Raw genomic sequence first — 22,689 nt, forward strand, 5'->3', positions numbered from 1 at the left:
GGGCTACACTTCAGTCCCTCTGGCCACGAGGAATTTAAAAAAAAAAAAAAAAAAAAAAAAAAAAAAAAAAAAATCAGTCCAAGACGACGGTACCAAAATATGGCTTGCTTTGTACCTCAAAACAAAACTTCTAGGCCGTGAAATCGCGAGGGTGGTTTCCCTCCCATGCAGCGGGCTCCTCCTGGCTGCCAGGCACGGGAGACTGCACTACGCCAACTGTGCCCGGCGATAACGCTCGGAGGCGGCACGCGCTGGGCAACCGCCAGCCTCCTCAGAGCAGGGCACATGAAATACGGCAACAAGCACCCACCAATGAGACTGGAGCTAGAGCGGGGGACAGGGACGGGGGGGGGGGGGGGGGGGGAAGAAAAGGGAAGCGAGAGAGACAGCCCTCAGCACCGCGCCAACGTCTGCCTTAAGCTGCCCGTCCCTCAAAGAGGCCTGGCCGAGGGAGGAGAACTTCGCCTGCCCTCGCTAAAGATGGCGCCACAGCGGCCGAGACTCCTCCTCGCCTCCTGGCGTAAGGCGGTGGCGCCGTCGTCGCGGGCCGCTGACCGTACGGCTGTGCAGAGCATTCCCCGCCTCCTGCGCGAGGTCGCGGCGCCGTTGTCGTCGCGAGCTGATGACGTTGGCGGGTGGTGTGGAGGGAGTTCGGGGATTCCCCGTGTTGTTGTCCTGGGGCCCCGCGGGATGGGAGCCCGCAGCGCGGGGCGGTGCGGCCGGTGCTGATGGCGGCTTGCCGGGCAGCCCGCGGCTCCGAGCCGGCGGTGGATGAGTTCACCGTTCCTGCGGAAAAGAGCCGTCTCCTGGAGGGGAGTCGGGAGCGCATCGAGGGCTTGTTCGAGGTGCGGCTGGCCGTTCTGGAGGCGCAGGGGGACTGGCGGCCAGCAATCGCGCCACCCGCCCCCGCCAGGATCTGGGTGCAGCTGGAGGGCCGTGGGAAGGCTGTGCGCAGTGCCAAGGTACGGGGGACCAGGGGTGTTGGGGGGGGCTTGGTCACCCAGGCGGAGACTACATCTGTGCTTGTGTAAGGAAAGGCTCCTCTAGCCCAGGGCGCGGCTCAGGGCCGCTACGAGGGGGTAAAAGGAAGAAGGGGTAGGAATAGGAAAATGCTTCACGAGGAAACAAAAACGGTCCTGCCCTGGCAAATAGTTGTGTTCCAGGTAACAGGGTGTCTCCGGTGATGTTGACATAAGCCTAGAGAAGAAAACGAAACTATTCGGTTGAGAAGTGCAAAGTTCACCGGTTGTGCAGGGCACGTTAGGGTCACCACGTTGTTAAAACTTCCTGCTGTCTGTAGCTGCGTCAGGGGGTTTGACGAAGATGAGAACGGCGAAGTTGTACTTCGAATCGCGATTAAAATACATTGTTCCCTTTTTTTTTCTCGAAGTCAAGAAGTTTGTCGGAGTGGGTTGAGTATTTTCAGGTTTCACCTTTGCTTTACAGATTTAACTTACTCAGGAGCATTTAGTAGCTTATTAGCAAAGCTCTCACTAGTAGAAGTCGGCAGGCCCAAACTGCTTCACCAGTGGTTTTGCTGGTGCAAATCGCTGCCTTTTTTTTTTTTTTTTTTTTTTAACCTAACACTAAACACGTTAAAGGGAAGAGCTGCCCAGGCTGTTCATTTTGCTGAGTGTGATGCTAGTTGCTGTGAAGTAACTTCACAAAATTGTTTTGTTAAATCTCCTGTACAGCCAACCTGGGGGGGTTGGCAGTACTGATGAAGCTGGTATTACTCATAGTGGGCTTGGCAGCTATAGCTGTTAGAATCACGTGATGGGAATGGTAGTGTGAGCACTAGCTAGGCTGAAGGTAGCTTTCAAACCCAAAATCTCAGTTTGTGGCATTTGCATCTGTTTAGATACACATTCACTTTAGTGGGGATCCGTAGCAAGTACTTTGTGACTAATTCACAGACGTGGTGCCACGCCCCGATTGCCAAGCTACCTTGGGCACCACTGAGGCATTGTGCTAGTTTTCAAAATTCCCATGGAGTAACTTAAGGTGAAAAAATATCAAATTGCTGATTGGTTAAATTTATATGAATAAAGGAGGATTACGTGAAAGCTTTTGGTCTCTTGTCCCCTAAGGATAAAATTGTAGAAAGGAGAGGGAAAAGAGTGAGAGATCACCACTCTTTGTTTCTGATTGGTGTTTCGAGACCGAGGCAGATCTTGAGGTAGCTCTTCAGTGATGGCTGCAGATCCAGCAAGGTCTTCCGTGATACATTCATACCGATCAATATACTGTTACCCTTTTTATACACATGGAATGTGGAGTGCACATGGTAAGAAATTAGCTCAGGAAGAGACACCCTCCTTCACAGAACGTATCTTTTCCCATTGTTAGCTTCCTTTACGAGCATGCCTGGCCTGCAGGGTCATTGCTGTGTTCCACACCTCGGGTTAGCAGGAGTCAGGCTCCTGAACATGGCAGTCCACTTTGAAAAACTCGATTCCTTAACTATGCCAAGCATAAGGCTGATCAAATATTTATGAGTGTTGAGCTTGAGTTTTTCATTTATTATTTGGTTCTCTAATTTGCTCCAATTTGCTTGTATAATTTGCCACAGAGACTCCAGAAAGTTTTACAGGTAGCATAAACAGAGATTCTTCTGCAAGCAGCTGCAGTACACCTTCATTTTCCCCAGAAAATTAAAGCCTGAATCAAACAGCACAAATTTTCTATTTTCTGATTCCTGCATACAGAATATTTTCTACTGCAAATACTTTAAAGGTTATGGGAGAGTTGACTTCTCTTATGTGTAGAGCTGCCTCCAGACTATCTGGAAGGATAACTGACTAGGTAATACAAACAATTGTATATCTTTAGTTGCTCCCTTTAAAAGCTTGGTGGCAACAGTTTGTGCTTTAATTCATTGGTCATACATGATATCTTTGTTTTTCAGTATTTATTAGAAACAAAGTACTCAGATTTTGCATATCTTTTCTTCTAATTATATTATTGTCTTGCTACTCTGCAAAAGCAGTCCTGTGATGACTGAAGCATGAAAAGTAGTCCTGTGGATTTTGTTGCAGAAGCAGTTTGTGTTGATATGGTCTTGAAGCAGCCTGCCTTGAAATCTGTGATGATGCAACTCACGAGATGATAGGAAGTGGTGTTATCTCATTCATTACCAGTTCCATTTAGAAGAGAAGTTTAATTTCCAAGAGTAAAGACACACCAAACTTTATTATCTGCTTGGTAATCTGCAAATGTAATGACTACGGTTTAAAAACCGGTGTCACAACATTAAAGAATTTGAAGCACAGAGGGAAACAGTTTGGGGAAAAGTAGTGTTACCTGAAAGAAGAAATAGTGTACTGTATTGACAAACTTCAGAACTCTGATCTTTTTGAAAAATTGATGTCCTTGATTCATGGCCCTCTTATAAGTGTAAAAAAAAATTGCATAATAACAGTTTTAGAATACAGGATACCTGCTGCTGTGTTGGGCATCTGGAAATTTTCTATAGAAATAATTTTTAGAAATGAAATTTTATGGACTGGATAAAATTCCCTAGGGCAAGGCATTTGTTAATGAAGTGGATTTTTCTCTTTGACCACAGAACAGGAATGGGAAAATAAATCTCTTTTGACTTGACTTCTGAAGTGTTTGATGATACAACTTAAATATTCTTCTACTATCAGTTTCAAGTAAATTTATTCACAACCAATAGGATATAACAGAAAGTTAGCCTTCTGTGAAATCTGTTTAAGAATAATTTCTGATACCTGCATTGCTAATTATTATCCAGTTTACTAGCAGTATGTACTTTCTTATATTTCTGTCCTATGCTGCTTTGTTTTTTCATGTACTTGTCCATTACTGATCTTACCAAAGCTAGCCTTAATATATTTAGCTTTTCATGAATATTCACTCTGCTGTCTTTTATTTCTTCTAGGAGTACGTTAAGGGACTCTGTGAACCTGAACTAGAAGAAAAGGAATACTACCCAAAGGATATGCACTGCATCTTTGTTGGGGCACAGAGCCTGTTTCTCAACAGTCTTATTCAGGATACCTGTGCTGATATAACAGTGATGGAAATAGGGTTGCTCAGTATTAAGGGGGGTGCAGAAGCTGTTGTTATGGCTCAAAGTCACATTCAGCAGTTTGTGAAGCTTTTTGAGAATAACGAAAGCTTATTAAATGACAACGAGTCGGAGATTAAAAGGCATTTCAGACAATTTGTGGAAGCACATGCAGATAAATATACAATGGATTTACTGATTTTGCCTAGCTCGCTAAAAAGAGAGCTGCTAGCTCTCACACAAACTGAATGTTGTGAAGTGGAGAGCAATACCATAGATCTTACAGGTTCTGAAAGCCCAACAGAGTTTTCAAAAAATAAAGCCTCCATAGTAATCACTACAAACAGAGATGGAAAAGCAGATGGTGAAGCAAGAAACAATGCTGGGACACCTGTAACTGAGCTTACAAAGCAAATGGACACTGTGTTTTCTGATGCTTCTGAAACGAGGTTTGTTCCCATAAGTTTGCCTGCGTTAGAGGCAGTGGTGTCTAAAGAAAGGCAATCCTGTAAAAGAAGGTCTTCTGATGAGGAGGAAAGGCTCTCTAAAAAGCAGTTTTCTTTGGAAAATAATCAGGAAGTGAAATCTGCTTCGTGCTGTAATCCTTCAAACAGTGATGCAGTTATTGATTTGCTTTCGGATAACTGCAGTGATTCAGGTGATGATATCAGTGAGGAAATGGAATATAAGATTCTTGTTAACTTTTTCAGAACAATGGGATATTCCCAAAATATTGTAGAAAAAGTTATTGGTATCCTAGGACAATCTGTGGAACCATTAATATTGCTAGAAGAAATTGAAAAGGAACATGTAAAATTTCAAAGAGAGCATGAGCAGTCATCTCAAAAACCTGGAACTGTCAATCCTCATTTAGGCAGTAGTGCAAATAATTCACAAACGCTAGGAGACAAAGATATTTCTAGACAAAAAAGTCCACTTAAATCTAGTTGTGCTTCAAAAGAGGTAAAAAATGAGTGTAATAGAATAAGAGATTCGTCAAGCATGCAAGCTGATGCAGAAGATGAAATGCCTGTGTTAACATGCAAATCTGCTTCTCCTTCCAGAAAAAAATCAGCTGTATGCTATAAACAAAAAGACACTAACTGCCCTTGTAAGTGTCACAGTGCAAGGTCAGGTGATACAGAAACTGATGGTGACATAACCATTGTTTCTATACAAGCTGGAGCTCTAAAAGATACTGATTTTGTGGCCAGAGGGAGCTCGGATGTGTGTATCTCAACTAATACTAAAACTGCAGTTCAGCACAAATCCTCAAGGCCCTCAACTGTACAAAATAGTCATCCTGGTTTTGAGGACCAGCTGGGACACTGCAGTTCTTCTCAAGGGAAATCTCTCAACCAACATCTTTCCCAAACGTCAAATACTGAAAATCCTGTCCCAGACCAGGTATTCTCTTCAAAGATACGTCCTTCAAATCCTGATAGCAAGAACGTGGGGCCACACAAAAGTCATCATGAGCCTTCAGTTACTGGAGTTCAAAGATTTTTGGATTCTCTGAAAAAGCCATACAAACTGGAGTTGAAAAATGAACCTGGGAATCCATATTTAAAACATATCATTATTGATGGAAGCAATGTTGCAATTTCGTAAGTATTGTTCTTTTTGGCCATCTCCATGTTAAAAGTTCAGTGAACTTTGAAATAATGACTGTGGCATGTGTTTGCTGGCTAACTTTTTGGTAACCAATAGTCTGTGTGCACAGCATGTTTTTTCAGCTACTGGTAATGGCTATATTGGTAAGGTACAGTAAAGCTTGATAATGAAAAATTAGGTGAGATTGACAGAAGTCATTTTTATTTCCAACACATAGCAATTCTGATAGTTTTCCATTTAGTCACAGTGAGTGCCTTTTTTGAAGTTACTCTTTCTTGAGGTACTGTGCATAGAAGGAAATGTGTAAGCTTTTAGCAGGTGTCACTATGTGACACTTCAGTACACAAATCCATTTATAACAGTGTGGTTTCTGGGATATGCTATCAAGAAACGATGCTCGTGGAATTTACTTCTGGCTTGAAAAAAATTACATAGTCTGAAATTGAACAAATGGAATAACTGGTTAAAAGAGAATAAGGAGAATCCTTGGTTTTGACTTAAAAATTCCTTGGTAATTGCAATACTCTGGAAAATGTTTTCTGCAAAGCTTTTTAAGACTCATTTTTTTTCTCGAGAAGTGCAGTCCTAATCCTAGGTTTGCTGAAGCAGAATCTCAGGCATCACATTTCATAAAAATAAATAATTTAATAGAGTGGTATGCCAGCGAGATCAGCTTGAGCTGGGTGCCTCCTGAGAGTTGTTTCCCTGCACTTCTTAAAGCCTCACAATCTATTACATAGGCTGTTCGTGTGGCAAGTGTGTGTCTTTTGTCCAGTCAAGCATTACGTGTCCTCTTCCATGAGTGGAGTTTTGATGCCTACATGGTTTCATAACCTTTTTGTTCCACCTGTCTTCTGCTGCCTGCAGATAGAATAGAATGGTCTCCTTCTTCATTTCCTTGAATTATAGTTCCTTTACCTTTGATCATAACAGCCACTCTAATTCATATTGCTAAGCATACGATCTTCTTTACCATTAGTTATACAATCTCATTATGTTAGCTCAGTTACATTGCATTGGAGTTGTGCGGAAGTTATACGGACGTTCTTTTTGTGTCTCTTTTAGAAAGAGTTCTGCCTTAATTCATTACGCTTTAGGTTACAGCTTGTGCCATTTCAAATCAATCCACTTTGAATTATCAGTGCTCCAGCTCAATGTAACACTTCAGTCAGAAGTAATTTCAGAGATCTCTGCTCTGCAAACAATTTCATGCATGAAACTTGTTTTTCTTGTTTCGCTTTTCACATATCTAACAAAGAAGTTGAGTTACCATCAATTTGAGAATCAAGTCTTTCACTTCTTTATTAGTAATTTTCAAGTGGAAGTTCTTACGTAGTAGTGACATATTCGTTCTTTAACAGTATGAATCATAGTGCTTGTGTCCTGTTGGTTTTTGTGAATCTAGGCAAGCAACAAAAATACTCCCCTCAGTAAAACTTGGAAAATGGGGAACCATGTGTATGCGCACCTCATTTTCTTTTATTAGAATAGAATAAACCTTTATTAGAATAAACCAAACCAGGTTGGAAGAGACCTTCAAGATCATCGTGTCCAACCCATCAACCAATCCAACCCACCCAAACAGCTAACCCATGGCACCAAGCACCCCATCAAGTCTCCTTCTGAACACCTTCAATGACGGCGACTCCACCACCTCCCCGGGCAACCCATTCCATAGCGCAATCACTTCTGATACTTGAAAGAAACTATGCAAACAGTAGTAGACAATAACAGGGCTGTTGGATAATTCCAATAGCTTGGCTGACAAGGCACTATGCAAACAAACCCAATGAAATGGGCACAGTTAGTACTGAAAAGATAAGAAATCCCTTTCAGTGACTATGATGTAAGCGTGTTTGGATTCCTTACTAATTTGTATTATTATTTTCTGGAAGTTTAAATTTCTTGAACAGCAAAAAGCAGAACCCATGTATTTAATTTTCTTTTATTCACTTGGTTCATTTCAATATTTGTCTCGTCAAAATTATCCTTTCATTGACTGCTCTTCTGTAGCCACTTGGGAAGCGACTTGGATTTTTCCTTTTTATACGAAGTAATCTTGGCTGGCATGCATGCCAGAAGGTTTTGTCAGTGTTTGCTGTGGAGCTTTTTTGTAGTTTTGGAATATGGAAGAGAGCAATGACAAATGCTTTCTTGACAAGCACTAATAGTAATGTTAGTATTAGTTTAGCAAATTGGGGATTCAATTTTAACTTCTTCCTGTTATGTACAGCCCTAGCCTTATGCTTTCTTTCTGATACTGTGGTGTTGGGTCATAACTTACATAAACTACCAGATGTTACAGTGACATTTCTAGATGTATAGTTCATGGAGAACTATTTCTACTGATGTTTTCACCACATATATTTGCACTTGTTCCAGCTAGATCAGTATTTTTCCCCTTTCAGAACAAAACATGTTTTTAAAGACGAGCTTCAAATGCAATTTAAGGACCTAGTAATTCAGAAATGTTTGCAGTTAGTCTCTATGGATAACATAAAAGGCATCAAAAGTAAATCATCACTGAATCATCTTAGAATGGGTTGGATTGGAAGGGACCTTAAAGATGGCAGCACCTGTACCAAGGGTAGGGATATTTCAAAGCAGACCAGGTTGCTCAAGGCTCTATCTAACCTAGCTTTGAATACTTCAAAGTTGGGGCCTCCACAATTTGTCTGGGCAACTTCTTCTGATGCCTCATCACCCTGATAGTTAAGAATTTCTTCCTAATGTCAAATCTAAATTTAGCTTCATCCAGTTTGAAGCTATCTAACTACTACATGTCTTACTGAGAAGTCCCCCTTCAGCTGTTTTTGTAGGTCCCCTTCAAATGCTGGAAGGCTCCTAAATCTACGGAACTTCTGACATACCTTCTCATAAACAGAAGTTAATGTGTAACTTAACGTGTAACCTTTCCTCTCAAGTGATCATTATTTGAAGATGGCAATTATCCTTATAAATTGATTTCCCCAGTGCACCTTGTCCCTTATGACTTACTGTTGTGAGAAGCACACCCCGAAGACATAACATCTAACTCAAAATACAGAATATATACTGCTCTGTAAGAAATGCTTTGTCTGTTCTTGCTATCTGGATCAGTGTGTCTTTTCTGACTAAGTATATCTCTATTTTGTCTAAGTGTAGCCTCTAATCTGTAGTACTGTGAGGAGAAAAGCTTCTAAATGAAAACTGGATTTAGTGTTAACAGTCCCCAGAATCTAGTTACTTAATTGCTGAAGGAAGACTTCCTGACATGTCTTAAAGGGGCATATAGGATCATTAGGGCAATTCAGATTGGGAAAGACCTTGCAAGGTCATCAGCTCTGTGTAATTAGTTAATTAGTGAATTTTCTGAAAAGTCACTGAACTGCACAAGCAAGTAATGAACAGCACTTCTATTTTAGTGGGAAAAAATTGCCATTAAAATACAGTGGGTTTAAAATCTTTAAAGAAGTTTCATTATTTTGCTTGGATGTGGTAGCTCAGATACTTGAAGTGAGGGGGAACCAGGTGAACCAAAGGTGATGTAATTTCTAGTGAGACTGCATTTGGAGCTACCATAATAGTCAATTATGTTCCTTTCCAACTATGATCACTAGATTTCAGAAGCCATCACCATTGGCTTGAACCCCATTATTGCTGTGCCCACAGGACTGAAAGGAGACTGAGCTATAGAGTTGCAACATGGTATTTTTTTTCCCTTTTGCTATAGATCTGTTTGCATTTACGAGATTCATCATCTGTAACATCCATTTACCTTTTAATTTGGTGAAGCTGTATGTGTAACTTCAAGCTTCACTGCAATGTTTTGTTCTGTTTCTTTCTCTTCACAGTAGTAAAATGTGATGTTAATCTCCCTTGTCTTTCTTTCACCCTAGTCATGGTCTTCGGAAGTTCTTCTCCTGTCGAGGAATTGCAATAGCTGTTGACTACTTTTGGAAACGTGGCCACAGAAATATTACTGTATTTGTTCCACAGTGGAGAACAAGACGTGATCCTTACATTACAGGTGAGGGAAAGAGTAACATCGTGGGTTTTCTTATTAACCTGCAATGTAACTATTTCTGTGGCTACTTTGTGAGGCATGTGTGAAGAAGGAATACTTCATAAAACCTTGAGCATGAGCAGTTTGACTGCTCAGCATCTGTAAATGGGTTTCCATGTAGAGTGTGAGACACTCTGAAATGCTGTTTAGGTCAACCAGAGTGCCTGAAGTGAAGGCATTTTGTTTGGGTTTTGCTTGCATTTTAATTTCCAGTTTCAACTTCTTCCCATTTTTACAGTATTTATCAATCCTTTAGCTGTCAACATGTCATTTCTGTAATTAATAGGTACAAAAATATCCCATCTTCTCTGCTAATTATGTCTCAGAATAATTATCAAATCTATAAATAGCCCGGAAAAAAAAATTTGGTTTTAAGAACACTTGTTTTATGTTTTAACAGAGCAGGATTTCCTAACACAGCTCCAAGATGTTGGAATACTGTCTTTAACTCCTGCAAGGATGGTTTTAGGAGCAAGAATTGCTGCTCATGATGACAGGTGTGGAATACACATAGTTTTAAAGCCTTTTTAAACACTGCATTTATGGTTGCAAAAGCTTGATACTTCATGAGCAGTTGTTTGCTAATTCTTCAGTCTGTCTAGACAGAGAGTTATTCATCCAGCCCCCCACTCTGAGGGTTCCTAGTGTTTACATTGCTATTGTTAATTTTTACCATTTGTGGGACAGTCAAAAGTGCATGTTTAATTTTATTTTTTTTTCTATAGCTTGCTGTCCTAGTTCTGCATGGATGAGTAGTATGTAGCTGTAAAATAGTTATGCAGCTAGCTACAATTAGCTGGATTTCAGTTTTTTCCTTCCGGCTAATAAATATTCATACTTTATTTTTCTGACTACAAAATTTACTATTGCATCATGGGCATGCCTATTTTTGTGCATATTGCAAAGCTAATATGCAAAAGATATATTAAGTAGAGTGCAGTTAGCTTCCTTGTTAAAATGTTGCAACTCTGATCTCTTAATGCAGCAAAAAAAAAGGATAAGACAGCCAAGTTGGAGTTGTTTACACACTGAAGTTTTAGGTACACCCAGCATTTCATCTCAAATGCTGTGTATGTGCAGTACTTACTGTTGAGATTACCACAATACTCATTTCCACAGTAATTTATTTGCAATTTCATCAAAAGTGTGTGCTTTTCTTTAAAAGAGCTCATCCACTATCTCATTGCTAACATAGTTTTAAATGGCAAAGCTTGTTTTCAGTTGGGTAGGAGAAAAAAAAACCCACAAACAAAACCACCAGCAGAACAAACAAAAAATCACAAAGCAAAACACAATTGGAAAATAAGCAGCAGATAACAACAAACATAAGAAAAACAAACAAACATGGGATTTTTTTAATAAATCAATAATTTTGTCATAATTTAGCAACAAAATGGTAGTATCATTCTTAGCAAGTGTTGACAGCAAACAACTACCATGCATAAGGCTTATCTTGCAGAACATGGACAGGAAGGCTAAGTAAGACAGTATATAGGAACAAGTTTGTGTTAGCATGCATAATAAATGCTGTACTCCTTGGTAAAGCAAACCATTCACAAATGTTTTGAATCTGACAATCCCTTGGGATTTAGAGGATTTAGCTTTCATACACAAAAAAAACCCAAAAACAAGCAAACAAAAAAGAACAACAAAACACAAACCTCCCTTGAAGACTATGCTGCCCTAAATAAATGTCTGCTACCTAAAACACTTTGTAAAGTTATATGATGAGTTAAACCACAGTAATTTCCTGATAATCAAAGTGCTTGTTGTTATTCAAGTTGATAACTCTTGGTTTTCTAGATCTTTGGAATCTGGACAATTTCCAGCAAAGCAGACTCTCTTAATGGTCTTTGAAATAAATTTTACAGGTTTTTACTACATCTTGCTGATAAAACTGGAGGTGTTATTGTGACTAATGATAACTTCAGAGAATTTGTGACAGAATCACTTGCCTGGAGAGATATTATTCAAAAAAGGTAACTACTCCATTTCTGTGGAAGCTGAAAAGGATGGCTGTCCTTACAATCATAGGCACTCTAGCACTCTACCCCTGTATGGGATTTTTTTATTTTGATGAATCTGTCATGCTATTCTGGTAGAGCCCCACCAAGAACTGTCCATGTTTCAGCACTTTGATTCATGTCTAACATCCCTATTATTCATATGTTCTCTAATGTTCTTCTGTCAGTTGGTGTAGTAGTCGAACTATGTCACTTCTGCAGCTCAGTATTAGATCCTGTTAAGAGTACATGCTTTGTGGTTCATTCTCACAGGCTTTCTTGTTTTGCATTTCTTCAAGGGGATATGATAGCTGATGCAGACATGAAGTATCACTTCTAAGGTTTCAGAATCAACCACTCTTTACTGTAGTACAAATTGGCATACCTAAACAAAATAAACATGTGCAACATACTCTTCTAGCCATTTCCCTGCAATTGTTGATTGTCCTTTGTGTTTAGATGCTTTAACTTGACCTTGCTTCCATTTGTGGATTCTCTGTAAATTACAGGTTTTCTTGTGCATCTCATTTGGGTATTTGATTCATTTGGCCTTTTTTTTTTTTTTTTGTTTTGCCCTGTTCAGTTAAATCAGGTCACTTTACTATTAGGGTATAGTCTTCTGTTGCCCAAATTTCCCACTAATCCCTCAGAGGATCCCTGACACATTCTGACATACCTGCAGTGACTGGAGTTCCTATAGGTATAATTAAAGAAACAATTGGAAACTGGCTTCTCACAATATAGTTTGTAGAACATGTAACTGATGTTGGCTAATCATGTAGGATTTACATTTTCTTGAGTAAATTCTATCCTAGTCAGATTTTGTTCTACAGAACTTGAGCAAGAATATTTACCATATCATTTAGAGACTGGTTTTCTGAGAGCTTGTGCTAACATCTGCTAATAGTTTTACTTCTGGGGAAATTCCACTCTACCAAATTTTCTCCTCACAGTCAAAATGTAGTTCAACTGTTTTCCTTCAATGCAAATTTCCCCCTGTCCCAAAACAATATTAACTATTAACAGCTAATGCTTATGTTTGCTAGTTGTTTGGCTTTCTGATAACATACACACTTTAGCTATGCAGTTGAAGGTCCTTGCAACGATGTAGAGTTTGTCTTCTCTAATCACCTAGAAAGTTCCCCTCTGGTCTCTTTGCATAAATTTGTAGTCATCCAACTCTTATTGTCAAAAAAAAACCCAACCCAGCCATTTCAGTGTTTTGCAGTGTAATGGCAACCATTCACTTGAGCTCCTGTAACATTATTTTGACAGTGGTTGTAGCTAAAATGGATCACTGGTTAAATTTCATTGGCTCCTGGTGTGGTGTGAAATGTCTGCTGTAAGGCAACTTGTCCTGTGTTACAGAGGTGAAAGCAGTGGTGGTGTAATGCATTGTTAGTAAATAATATTGGAATAACTCTCTTGTAGATTGCTCCAGTACACTTTTGCTGGTGACATATTTATGGTTCCCGATGATCCCTTGGGAAGAAATGGACCTAGATTAGATGACTTCCTTCGCAGTGAAGGCTGTTACAGGTATGAGCCCTGTTTTCACTTTTGAGAAAGTCACGCTTGACACAAAACGTTTTCCTTATTCACTTGAACTGTCTGTATAGTAAAGGTACAGTAAAATTAAGCAAGAAGGGTGTAGTAATTTGCTTCTAGTCTAGATCTCTCTCAGAAGTAAGATATGTAAGACACAAACTTTATTTGAGATCTGATTATGGTGGCTTTCATACAAAAGTGGTCCAAACTGTGTTCGTATCACACAACTCTGCTTGTGGTTTGGGTATGTGGTAGCCTGGTATCCAGTTAATTACAGTGACATTTTTTTAAAACATTAAGTGTCAAGACCTGAAAATGAGGTTGCTCTTTTGCACAAGAAAATAAGCTGCCCTTTACTCTTCTTTCACCATTATAGGAAATAGAAATACTAACAGTAAGGAGTATTGAGAAAGCTCTTAGAAACAAGTGGGGTAATTAAAAAACAGCAATGGAAAAAGTAAACTGTATTAAAGGATCAATACAAAGAGTAAGCAAGAATCTTAGACGTTGTTAAAAACTGAAGAACACTTGACATGTATGTGCCAGTAGGTCACAGGTTGATTTGAAAATGAGCATGTAATGTTGACATGAAAAAAACAAGGTCAGTTCTAGAACTGCAGTAGAAAATGCTGAGAAAGGATTCAAGCTCTAATGGAAAACTATTACGAGATGTCATTTGGAAGACTGTTTTAACAGCCTGTGTCCAAGAAAACTGAAGTGAAAACACTGTCCTGAGAGGTGACTGTGATTGTAGAAATGGAAAGAGACTCTTGAGAAGACTCTGAAAGTGCTTGGTTTCCTGTCTGTAAACTTGAATCTGGAACTAGGGTTTGGTTTGGGGGAATGTGTGGAGAAGAGGTGCCAGTGAGAATAATTAATTCTGTTCCTTCTCTGGGTGTTCTACTTGAGGTAAATGATGCAGAAATGGCACCAGGAATAAGATCAGAAACTTGAAGAATCTCAAGCAATTAGAGAGCCTTTCTAAATTCAGTAACACAAAACATCATAACCTAAATGCTTATAAAGTAGAGCTCTGTAATTTAGACACTGTTTCTCTGGGTGCTAGGAAGCTGGACTCTAACATGAGTTCCTGCTGACATTTCTGTGTTATCTGGTGCCATCTGAAGTAGACTTGGCCCTCAGTTTTGTAGTGCTAGTAGCTTAGAGTAGCAACAAATTTGAAGTCTGAAATGAAATCTCAGTTAAGGAAGAATATTCATATTTTGAAACTGCTGAAAAACTTCATTGCCCCTGATCTAGGCAGCTCAAAGTCATGAGCAAAAATAAATTATGAGGAAGTCTGGTGGAGCACCTGGAAGCCCCTTTGGTCTGTCAGTACTTTCACAGATTCTGAATCAGTGTACATGTGTTCAAAATACCTTCTGTATCCATTTAGCTCAGTAATACTTACATAAAATAAGCTTTGACTGTTATGTTCTGTTGAGTGAAGTACTTGCAGTATATTGGAGTGAGTCCTAGAGAAGTTGTGCCAGGTTCAAATTGAAAACTGTAAGACCACCCATTCTGTTTCACTTTGAAAAGATACTTATCATTTTATTCCAATCACTAATTATTAGCTGAGCAGTGGTGAAGTGTAGGAGTTGAATGCATTCTGTGTTTGTATAGAAACAAGTAGCATCTCCTTTAATCAAAACTTTTATTTTGTTCCCTAGAGGTTTTCAGTCAGCCCACAATGCTTTTCAGAGCAGTGGACAGTATCCTTCTGAGACACCTTTCTTCAAACCAGGCCCCAATCCAACCAGTAGCAGTCGACAGCCTCAAAACAGAGTGTATGGTGATCATGCATCAACATGGCTTCCAGCGGAAACAAACATAAACTCATGTCTAGCAGTTCCACCACAGAGATCTGCCTCAGAAACAGTACAACTAAGAGAAGCCTTGATAAAAATTTTTCCTGACTATGAGCAAAGACAGAAGATTGATCAAATACTAGCTGATCATCCATTCATGAGAGATCTTAATGCACTTTCTGCTATGGTGCTTGACTGAATATTATAAAGGGTTTTTATATTACCACTGATCAGACTAACTTTGAATATCAATGTGAAGAAAATTTTGCTCTGCATTACTTTGTGAATATTCAAAACCTAATTTTATTTGTATAAACAAAGATACTTTTTTCTGTATGTTCTGTTGCTAATGGATGCCAGGGTTTGGTAAATTAAAAACTGCTGCTACTACAGATTTGTAGTAATGTTTTTCTATGAAAAAAAACCAAACCCCATACAAGTCTTGTTTCACTTGAATTGCAGTAGCAGTTCTAAAGAACTGTTACCACTTTAAATAGTATGCTTGCACTTTTAAAAAACTCATTTTCTCTTAACATTGACTCCTTCAGCCTCAGATGTATTCTCCAGATACACATGTAACATACTATAACATAAGCCATGAACCTGTCAGCTATCTATTGTTGGTATTTGTATCTACAGTAGAGATATTCTTAGGAAACCTGTTTTACTAGTACCTCCTTCACTTATGGACTTTATTTCTCCATGGAAATAAAACAGAGCCTTTTAAGATTTTCAGATATAAAGAATTCTGCATAGTTTATATGTGAAGCTGCTTTTTTTTGAGCCTGCATCCTGGACTTTTAAAATAGGCTATGCTCCTAAAGGTTTTACTGAGAGTGGTTTCAAAGTCGCTGTGGGAGCTGTCCCGTGTATTGTTGCAGTACTGCCACACGGTGGCACTGTGTTTCTGTTGGTTTGTTATGGTCAACAGTAAAGTTTCTGACGTATTCTGAAATGCTCCTTACTTAAAGTACATCATTCCTGTATAAAGAAGATTAAAGGCAAGATGAATAACAATAATAGTAAGGGTTTTAGGGAGAAAATTGTATATTATATGAATAACTTACAGCTATTAAGCAGCCTTCTTGTATTGTGGGTAGTTAAGAAGCTTTGTATGAATGCATAAAATCTGAGTGCCTGTGGAGTGAAAACCAAGAAAATACATTTGCTTATTTATCCAGGATGAGAGATACTATGGTAGAATAGTTAGGAGAAGGAAAGTTTCAGTAGTGTAAATTCCCAACACCTTAATAGAAAGTATTTGTAATGCTTTAAAAGACCTGTGGTAGAATCCCATCTATCTGTGATAGATGCCTACACTGAGTTTTAAGTTGGAAATTCTTTTGATTGTCAGTACACTTATAGAATAATTTTAGTATTCTTAGCAGTCTGTGCTGTTACTTGTTTGTCTAGCCTGTTAAAAATTTGAATGCTGTGATAAACTTCTAATGGAATGTGTTGTTATTTATGTAGAAATGGCATGCTGTCTGGTGCCAAGCTTATACACCTCAGTAAAGTCAGTTCCACCCCCTTTAAATCTCTTCTGGGATCTATCCCAAAAGTGTTGTATCAAAAAAGGAACATAATATACAAAAGCTGACCAGTAGTACCACTTTCAAGACCAGGGGCAAAGTGAAGATTACTGCGTATCCGTGTCTCCCTACATGCTTAAGCCTGTTACACCTTTTAATCATTTTCTGGTTCTATTTACATTAGTAAAATCAAATTAGGCTGTAAAGAAAATGTGAGCTACAGACACTATGGTGTCTAAATTTCTAAGGCACTGAGTCTTACACCAAATAATAAGCATAGTGGCTTTCTCTTCAGTTCCTAGAGTTCTGAAATCACTCTTTCCTTAAATGCAAAAGAGGTGAAATATACTGAGGAAGTGAGTGTTCAAGGTCTGGCCCTTTCATGTGTATTGTGAAGTTGGAAGGCAAAATCTTATTCTTCCCTTAATAGGAGTAAACTGAAAGATGATTGTAGCAAGAACAAAAGAAAAACATTAGGAACAGTTATTACAGCACCTCAAAAAATACAGTTACGGATGACTAAAAGAGTTTGTTTCTACACACAAACAGACAAATCTAATTTTCTTTTATTTTCTGCATGAATGAGTGCAATTCATTAGTTAGGTGGTGTTCTGTCCAGCCTGTTTGACAGGAAGCTGTGCTTACCTCCTTAGTGCTACGTTATCACCAAGTTGTCCTCATAAAAACTTAGGCAGGTTCCTGAAGCCTGTTGTCACTGATGTGAGTTAGTATAATTTTAGTTGGTGGAGAATAAATTATGACTACTAAAGGGCTTTTCCGTAACAGGGATAGGGTCCCAAGGAGAGCAGTGGTGGTGAATTCGATAATTCTTCTTTGTTCTACATCAGAATGAGGCACAGGAACTTTGGATCAGCTTTTTCATTTCCAAAGAAGCTCTTCCTCTTTAAGAGCAATATAGCATGAAGTGTTGAGCAAATTACTTTTGCATGACAGAAGAAGCCTAGCTGTAATCCTGAACTTTCTCTCAAAATAGGGGTCAGACTTGGCAACTTATTTTGATGGCAGAAACTTACTGCTGGACATAAAATCAAACTACCACAGTTTACATAAAATCATAAAGTTAGTGAGGCCTAAGGTTCTTTGCTTGTTTGTTTTGGTTTCATTTTGGTTTGGTTTTTGGTTGGTTTTTTTAATATTGCCCCTTCAGCTTTGCGTTCTAAACACTGGATCCCTGTTAAGGGGGAAAACGTCCTTACCGTCATGTAACAAAAGGTTACAAATGTAATCAGTATGGTCTGAAGTTTTCCTTGAGGGAAATGGGTGGAGCTGTTGCAATACTACCCCATATGGGAGGAGCAACCTTGGTGGCACCTTGACTGCTTAAAGCAAAACTGTCAATGTCATTCAAGTTTTTTGTTTGTTTTTAGTCTCCTGTTAGCCTATTTACTGTAAGCATGGCTGGTCATAAAATCGACAAGCTGCCTCTCAGCAAGTGCACAACAGAGCTAGCACTGCATGAAACAACCACGAAAGCTTTCTTACATCTGACAGAACAATTTTCATTTTTTTAATAGCAAAGAAAATACACTCTTTTATGCAACAAAGTTGATCTGTGATTCTCTCATCAATTGTAGAAAGTGCTCAGTGTTGAATGAGCAGATGAAAAGGTCAAGTCTAAATCCAAATAGAGCCAGAATGTTCCTGATCCCCAGAATTATTTTCTGTGAGATTGTATATATTGCTAACACAGCTTTCAATTTCTTGGTATTTACACTGAAATGGGAAGATGAAGGAACATTTCTTTGACCTTGTTCAGAACTTCCCTGTTGTCTAGGATAAGATACTCATATTTCCAGGTAGATAAAACTGCTCTTACTTGAACAGAACAGCCCTGTATTTACCTGTAGTAGTAATAAAGTGCCAAGATCCAGCAATAGGAAAGAAGACAAACAACATAAAAAAAACCCCTAACACAAAATCCTGTATCATCTTCTAGCTCCATAGTAAGACAATAAGATACTGTATTAGCACCTAAGTGCACTCAAGTAGTGGTGTGCGTGGTTAGTAATGTCTCACTGGATTAGTTCTGCTGTGATCCTTGTGTATAGCAAGCAGTGCAGTTCAGATACCCAAGGTTTGGGTCCAGCAAAATTCAGCTTTAAGCAATGATCTTGGAGTTACCTTCTGCTTCCTTCATTGCTCCTGGTCCCAGACAGCTCACACTTCAGTTCTGTGCTGGCAAATGATGCATACTGTGAGTGACATGGTTTTGCAAGCAAGTTCTACACTGATTATGAGCCTAGCTTGTCATTCCTGCTGGATCTGAGCTAATGCCATGAAGTGTCCATATTGTCTCCCAGTGTGTCTTGTGGCGTGGTATTTGGGCTTGCTTTTCCTACCAGTGGCCTTGTGTATTCCAGTACCTTTCCTGTCATCTTGGAAGACAGACTTGACTGAACCTAGGAGTTCAAAAATATGAAATATGCTGCTGTACTGTATTATTGCAAAATGCTGTTTCCTAATGCTAATTAGTAGGGGGAAAAAAAAAAGAAAACCTATCAAAATACTGTGATATGTGGGAAAGCTGTTGTTCTTCAGTGAAAAAAAGTTAAGATGAAAACCCTGATATGAGTAGGTAAGAATTTCTAGGAAGAGACTTTTACAGAACTGAACAGGTTTTTTCCACACAGAGGGGTGTTACAGAGGTCCACTCACAAGTTTGCTGAGGCCAAGAAAGTGCTTATTGGCAGCATGTAACCTGCTGGGTTATGGCAAGTGCCCAAGTGTTCTTTTTGTCTGTGAAAAAATGCTAATTAAGGATAATATAACAAGATAGTTGTAAATCATCTTTTGTTTATCACAGAGAATGAGCATGCAGAGGGGTTTGTTTTGTAGTGTGGATATTACTACATAATTCCCATTCTTTCTGCAGATTTTAATGAGTGCAAAACATAGGGGGGGAAGTGCTTCTAGAGGAGGAACCACAGAATTGCCAAGGAGTGTATTTGATGAGTACTTCTTTTCTTGTCAATCAAAACATTCCACAGAGATGGCCACCATAAACATTCCCATTTTTTAGCAGAAAGACTGAGGCATAAGAACGAACCAAGTTGCCTAAAATTGCTCAACATGGCACACAGAATGGCTCCTAAGACTTACTGCAGCAATGAGCTCCTATCTCATCCCACCACAACATCTATCCTGGTTATGCAGAAGTCCAGGGCAGACATGAAGATTATTCTCAATGTGCTCCAGCATCATCCAGCCTGCAGCCCACAATACAACAGCCCTGCAGCTGTGGAAAATGAGGCTTCTGGGGACATGCATCCTCAGGTGAGCTGTGGCAGGGAGGGAGGGAAAAAGGGCTTGAGGAAACATGAAGACAGGGAGGTGACAGGCACAGTGATGAAGGGAAATTATTTGTGAGCTTCTGTGGTTGCCTGGGCAGCACCTGTACTGGTCGTTTGTGCCTTGGCCTGATTTTGCCACTGAAGAAGGCAGGTTGAGAGCAAATGATTATGAGACACTGAGGGGAGAGTGGCTGGTGGGGAAGTTATAGGGTTGGGGAATCACAAGCTTAAACCTCTGTTCAGTAGCAGAACATGTGGTAACGGCAAAATGCTTACCTGGCTTCAGGGAGTCTGTGATGCAGATATGAGTTTATGTGAGCTTAAATGTCACTGCTCCACCTGCATTTCTAGGCATGACTAAACACAGTTGTGTCAGTGTTAAACCAAGATGGCAAACTGCAGGTAGCCCAGTGTGCTGAAGGGCCTACATACAAATCAAGGGGTGTCAGAGAGGTCAGAACTGTACTTCTGTTCTTAAATAATTGCTAAAAGAAACAATCAAATACGTTTCCTGCTAGGGCTCTGATTTAATGATGTGCATACTGTAGCAGAGGGGATGGGATTCAGTCTTTTTACCTCAGTATATAGCAAGGTTTCTGTTCATATAATTGTTTACCACAACCGATGGCAGAGGGTTTTGGGGGTTGTTTTTCTTGTCCTGAAGGATTGCACTACGCCTGAAAAATGTTAAGTATTTTGTTCTTATGCCAAAATAAATATTCATGCTTAGACTTAATCAAGAATACATAAATCACTTGAGAGTGACACAATTATTTAATCAAGCAAAGACATAACTCCAGTATGATTTTTGGGCTGTGTTTGTTCATTTTTGGTTTTAAAGGAAAATGGCATGTTCTCTTTGCACTCAGTCTAATATTAACTATAGGCTTCCTTAAACTGCCTGGATCATGTGACATGTGTGAACATGTTTCTCTAAAAACTTGTATCCTAGTTGTGTACATACTATTTTTTTAGGTGCTGGTGTGATAATGTACAGATGGATTTTAAGTATGTACTTTCTTTACTTGTGTGTATATGCGTTTATGTTGTATTTTTTATTTCCTTCTCTACAATCTGTTTGTGAAGTATGCTTCATGCCATTCAACCTTTAGCTGCTGAAAAAAACCCCACAACTAGAAGAAGTATTTTGAGTGGAAAATAATAGGGTTATGACTTGTGCAGCCTTCCCCTATCCCTCCCTTTAACATTTTAAAGAATGTCTCCAGAATAAAGTCCTCAGGCTTTGAACACTGATTCCTGGTGTGAAGATGAATATAAGATTTTTGTGATAAATTCAATGGTTTAATGTGGAAAGGACTTTTTTTTCTCTAGGTTTTAAGATAGTCATTATGTAATGTAAATAATTTTATTCTGGTTGCAACAGGCAAAGCTACAAATGAGTCCTAGTATTCAGTGCTACTGCTGCTATTTTCTCTTTCAGTGCCATATTAGGGCAGTTTGTGGTTTGGAAGAGCATTTCTGAACTGCTTTTTGCAACAGCAAAAAGAGTGCCTGAGAAAGTTCCATGCAAACCACTGAATTATACAATGTCTTTCTAATACTGATTGTTTCCTTCTGGTTTACAAGCTTGCAGGCTGTTGGATATGAATGCCTTTCTTGCTGGTATTTTTTTGTAGTTGCATCCAATGCTATTTTTAGACCTGGGCCTGATTTACATTCTGAATGTCTCTGTTTCATTAGGAAGGTCACTGCTCTGCTATAATTCTTGTACAGGGCCTGTTATTTTCACAAACACAGTTTAAAATAGTGAACACTCTGTAGATCCAAAGACTACCTAATCTACTGAGGAAAGTGGTATCAATTATGTGTAGGGTATTCTAGTATTTGAAGGGGTCTGTTTGCAAAACTAAATGTGCCTCTGATTGTGTTCAGTTTGTCTCTTTTACCACAGAACGTAAACCCAAAGGTCTTAAAGGAGTGCAACTAATCCTGTTCAAAGTAATTTTGCCCCTGACTGCTACTCTGTGGAATTTTGTACATATCTGTTGGTGTATAATTCTCTGCATACAGGGGAAATACTGCAATGCTCAAGTAAAAGGCATAGACAGATGATTATTTTTTTTAAAGCAAATGGATTGTAAATATGTACTTTTTTGTGTGTATATGCAGTCCTGTGTAGTATGTGATTCCATTGTACTATTGAAACCCTGCAGCTGTGTATGACAATTCAAGTTTTGGTGTCTGTGATTCAAATGTGAAGTAATACAACATTTTTCTCCCTAGCTGTTGAATGAGCATAGAAGTATTGAGTCTTAGTAATCACAAGAGAAAATTTTGCTGAGCAAAATATTATTCAGAGGCTATCAGAAAAAACCTAAAAAGCTGCCATGCATGTATTTTGGTATCGACACACACACCCTCCCTTTTAAAAAACAGTGGTGAAGATTAATACAAACTATGAGCGTTTCAGTCCTTAAATACTATGTGTAATGGTTTTGAAGGTCCCAAAACAGTTTAAAGCAGTTTCTAGAAAGAAATACCAGCACTGACATTCTCGTAGCAGCAGAGGGAGCCACTTGTTAACGCTTCAGTTTAAAGGTAAGCCGCTCTATGCTTGACGTCATGTAGAATGTTATGAGATGGAGTACCAATTTAACAAATGTTTGTACAATTACCCTGATTTAGTGCAGAAGTTCACTTTTATGTCTTGTTGTATCAGTTTAGACTTTTATGAGTATCCTTACTGTGCCATATGTTAAGGTTTATTTGCTTCTTGGCTCAGGGATTGTACCTCTCTTTGCTAAGAGTTTAGGTTTGAGATGCAAATTAAA

General features: G+C 39.1%; 1 protein-coding gene across 2 annotated transcripts; it reads left to right on the forward strand.

The window, feature by feature from the left end:
• Positions 1–607: 607 nt before the first annotated feature.
• Positions 608–22,647, forward strand: N4BP1 (NEDD4 binding protein 1). 2 transcript variants are annotated; one of them, XM_068150569.1, is made up of 7 exons: positions 608–962; positions 3,905–5,640; positions 9,526–9,656; positions 10,093–10,189; positions 11,564–11,671; positions 13,127–13,234; positions 19,627–22,647. In XM_068150569.1, exons 1-7 carry the CDS (start codon positions 729–731, stop codon positions 19,643–19,645), a joined length of 2,433 nt encoding a protein of 810 aa, XP_068006670.1. In that variant the 5' UTR covers positions 608–728; the 3' UTR covers positions 19,646–22,647. The 2 variants fall into 2 exon arrangements, with proteins under 2 accessions (XP_068006670.1, XP_068006669.1); XM_068150568.1 differs by lacking the exon at positions 19,627–22,647 and adding an exon at positions 14,917–16,591 and having other exon boundaries at positions 610–962.
• The last annotated feature ends 42 nt before the right edge of the window (positions 22,648–22,689 follow it).

Source organism: Melanerpes formicivorus, unplaced genomic scaffold (genome assembly GCF_026170545.1).
Source record: "Melanerpes formicivorus ecotype bairdi unplaced genomic scaffold, bMelFor1.0.p_v2 SCAF_20, whole genome shotgun sequence".
NCBI lineage: Eukaryota > Metazoa > Chordata > Aves > Piciformes > Picidae > Melanerpes > Melanerpes formicivorus.

Excerpts from the sequence above, each read along its gene's own strand:
- N4BP1 (XM_068150568.1), top strand. The coding sequence starts at position 729 with ATGGCGGCTTGCCGGGCAGCCCGCGGCTCCGAGCCGGCGGTGGATGAG. Across the intron at positions 5,641-9,525 it reads GGAAGCAATGTTGCAATTTC|TCATGGTCTTCGGAAGTTCT; the intron begins GTAAGTATTGTT and ends CTTTCACCCTAG. Across the intron at positions 11,672-13,126 it reads AGAGATATTATTCAAAAAAG|ATTGCTCCAGTACACTTTTG; the intron begins GTAACTACTCCA and ends ACTCTCTTGTAG.